Below are 4122 nucleotides of genomic sequence, written 5' to 3' on the forward strand. Positions count from 1 at the left end.
ATTCAAATACTCAGTTAGTTAATTTACTGGCATTGAAGGTGATCGTCCTGTTCATAGATTTAATAGCCACAGCTCGTATTCAATAGCCACAGCTCATTTCTTAATAACCACAGCTCTTATCTAATCACTTTTATTAATCCAAATTTTTGCACTCTCTCAAGCCACTGTCTTAATTGATTCTCCTTCCAAGAAAATAGGAGTTGTTATATAGCCAAAGGGCTACTACCCAGGTACCTTTTCCCTAACTCTTTCCCTTTTTCTGTAACAAAATTTTTGCTGCTATTAGTCTTCATTCTAGAATGATTCGTTCTGGACTGAGTTGATCAGTTAAGCCATGTTTGTGTTAGAATTGTTAAGTGAGTGATTGTTGAGTTTGGGTTGAACAGATATGGCTTCTGCAAGTGGATCTGGGAGTGCATCGGCTAGTAATACTGGGGTAGTTGCCAAATCTAGAAAAAATACATCTGGAGTTAGAGATGATCCGGCATGGGCACACGGTTATGAAGTTCCAGGAGAAAGACTAAAGATTAAATGCAAATACTGTAATAAGATAGTTTCTGGGGGTCCTTATAGATTGAAGCATCACTTGGGATGTACCAAGATTAATGTGTCACCTTGTATTGCTGTTCCTGATGATGTTAAGAATAATATGCTCGCAATTTGTATGCATTTGGAGGATATTTCAATGAAGAAGAAACAAGCTAGTAGTTGTGGGTTGGAAAATAATGATGTTGTAGACATTGATAATGATGATGAAAATGTAGGAGTTGGTACAAAGAGAAAGGGAAAGGAAACAACTGAAATCTCTACTTTGTTTAAGAAGAAAAGTTTGAGCATTCAAAGCAAGCAAGGACAACCAACAATTAATCAGATGATGAAAAAGGATTTAAGAGAGGATGTGTGTATGCAGATTGCTCGTTTTTTCTATACAAGTGCAATTCCATTTAATTGTGTGAAGAATCCTGAGTTTGAGAAGATGTGTCAATTGATTGGGAAGTATGGCATTGGATTGAAACCGCCATCTTATCACGAGCTTAGAGATAAATATTTGAGAAAAGAAGTTGATAATACTATGTCATTGCTTGAGGAGCATAAAGCTATGTGGAGGAAGTCGGGGTGTTCCATTATGTCAGATGGATGGACTGATAAGAAGAGGAGGTCTATATGTAATTTCCTAGTGAATAGCCCCAAGGGCACAATTTTTTTGACTTCTATTGACACATCAGACATCTCTAAGACTGCAGATAAAGTGTTCAAAATGATAGATGATATAGTAGAGCAAGTTGGGGAAGAGAATGTAGTTCAAATTGTCACAGATAATGCTGCCAATTATAAGGCGGCAGGTGAGATGTTAATGGAGAAACGGAAGAAGTTATTTTGGACTCCTTGTGCAGCTCATTGCATAGATCTTATGCTGGAGGATTTGGAGAAGAAAATTAAGGTACATGAGCTGACGATAATGAAGGGTAGGAAGATCACAACCTTCATTTACTCGAGAACACTCATTATCACGATGCTAAAGCATTTCACAAAGGGTAAAGATTTGATTAGACCGGCTGTGACTCGCTTTGCTACTGCTTATCTGACTTTGGGATGCCTCTTCGATAATAGAAATGCTCTAAGGACTATGTTTGCATCCAAACAATGGAAAGGGAGTCAATTTGCAAAGTTAGAAGGTGGAAAGTATGCGGAACGTGCTGTTATGGATAACAGATTTTGGAGTAATGTTAATACATGTTTGAAGGCTGCATATCCTCTCATTAAGGTGCTCCGCATGGTGGATTCGGATGAAAAGCCTGCGATGGGCTTTATTTATAATGAGATGGAGAAAGCTAAGCAGAAGATCAAAGCAAACTTCAAAGATGATCGGAAAAGGTAAAATTATTTATAAGTTGCTATATGCTTAGTATTTTCTTACTTATTCATTATTATTTGAAATTTATAAGTATCTAATAATGGCCCGTTTCATGCTTTTAGCTATGATCCTGTTTGGAAAGTTATTGATGAGAGATGGGAGGTTCAACTTCATAGGCCTCTACATGCTGCTGCTTATTACCTGAACCCCCAGTTGCATTTCTCTTCTGAATTTAGAGTTGATAGAGAAGTTATGCGTGGATTATATAAGGTTATGGATCGGATGTTAGATGATGAAGAGAGGGATAAGGTTGATTTGCAGCTGGAGGAATTCAAACATGAAAGAGGGCTCTTTGGATTTTCATCTGCAAAGTCTATGAGGTTCAAGAAGACACCGGCATATTGGTGGGAGTCATATGGTGCCGATACCCTAGAGTTGCAAAGATTTAGTATAAGGATATTAAGTTTGACCTGCAGCTCTTCGGGATGTGAGCATAATTGGAGTGCTTTTGAAATGGTATTTTATGGATTTTTTTTTACCATGTGCTACCTAGCCTTATTAGAATTCATTTTAATATATCTACTAACTGTTTTGTTTTACTTAGGTACACACAAAGAGAAGAAATCGGTTGCATCAAAAGAAGATGAATGATTTAGTATTTGTGATGTACAATTTGAAGTTAAAAGATAAGAAGATCAGGAAGCAAGTTGATCTTCAAGTGGATGACATTTCTTCCGATGATGAATGGATTGTCGAAGAGGAGACAGAGAATACCGCAGCTTTAAGCCATAATTTTAACTTGCGTTCTCTTGGTCGTGGGAATGACGGTGATGAAGAGAGTGAAGATAATCAAATTGGCGATGCAGATGCAGAGAATATGCGCACACAAGAGCATGGCACGGTTGATGACTTGGAGCTTCCTGAAGAAAATGAGTTTGATAATTTGTATGATGATGACGTAGGTGATTATGACAATTTGGATGAGATTTGATATGCTTTTTCATTTTATGTTATGAGTTATGATATATGTTGTTAACTTTTTATTTCGGGATATTGAGTTATGATTTGGATTTTGAACCTTGAATTTCGATAATTTGTAACGGTATTTTGTGTTTTTATAACTTATTGTTGATTTGTTGGTTTGTGTTTTTATTTTAATGAACAAGAATTAATTTTTTTTGCTCAGAAAAGTATGTTACATATATGTATATTGTTATTTTTTTAATTACAGGTAGAATCTTACGATTCACGATTCGAATCGCGATTCACGATTTTACGACCGTCGACCGATTCTAGGTAGAATCGCGATTCTGACAACCTTGGTTTCAAACAAAGTCACGGGGCACATAACAAGCCCTAGCTGCAAGAAAAAAATAGAGCGAAAAGAAGCGAAAAAAACCCGCCATTGAAGAGAGAGAGAGAGAAAAGACGCGGGAAAAACCTGTCAATGAACAAAACAAGGCATCGCCGAGATATGAAACTCTGGCACCGCCAATTTGAAGAAATCAACAAACCCCGACAAAAAGGAGAGCAGTAGATGCAACTCCTCGACGGAGATAGAACGCAACGCACTCGGAGGTTGAATCCTTCGAACCCTTCGCCCTTGCAAACTCGAGAGACAAGAATCGAGTCCGCTAGGTCGAAAATCCCTCTGGACGACCTAGGCAAAAGTTAGGGCAAGAGAGAGGCACAACTGAAAATTCCGAGGCAGGCGATTGTGGCAAAAGGAGAGTTCATCCCCTTTAGGTTGAGAGGTACGGCCCCAAGGTGGGTGACCATAGAAAAAGGAGAGTAAAACGAGAGATAAAAAAAACAGTCACCCTAGGTTCTCGCACACTGCGCAGACCAGGAATCCCCAAGGGAAATGGCCAAGTTGTCTACTCCAACGCAATCCCTGATCAGCTCTCCTACACAACTCGATTTTCCAAGACGGATTCTTCTTCAAGCACAGTAGGCAACCGAGCATGCCGTCCGAGCAGTTTAGCGCAGCCTACACAAGAGCATGACGGAAAAGAGGGGGGTACACATCGCTGTAGGCGTGAACTCGTGTATCCTTTTAGCTTGGGGCAACGTGCTCCCCAATATTTCTCTATTCTCCTTGTCATTTATATAACTCCAAATGGGTTACAGCCACCCTTCAATCAGCTACCACAAAGCCAAAATCCTAGACACTTCTTTTCGGGGGTCTAGTCATGACACTCTAGAAAATGACTAAACCATAGTCTGACCAAATCTAAACGGAATTCCCCATACGGGTTACAAATGCA

At 39.1% G+C, this 4122-nt stretch overlaps 1 protein-coding gene across 1 annotated transcript; it reads left to right on the forward strand.

Moving 5' to 3' along the window:
* The first annotated feature begins 388 nt into the window (after positions 1 to 388).
* Positions 389 to 2846, forward strand: LOC116209015. Its single transcript, XM_031542587.1, has 4 exons — positions 389 to 1875; positions 1978 to 2289; positions 2332 to 2371; positions 2460 to 2846. Exons 1-4 carry the CDS (start codon positions 389 to 391, stop codon positions 2844 to 2846), a joined length of 2226 nt encoding a protein of 741 aa, XP_031398447.1.
* Positions 2847 to 4122: the final 1276 nt, after the last annotated feature.

Source organism: Punica granatum, chromosome 5, assembly GCF_007655135.1.
Source record: "Punica granatum isolate Tunisia-2019 chromosome 5, ASM765513v2, whole genome shotgun sequence".
Classification (NCBI taxonomy): Eukaryota; Viridiplantae; Streptophyta; class Magnoliopsida; order Myrtales; family Lythraceae; genus Punica; species Punica granatum.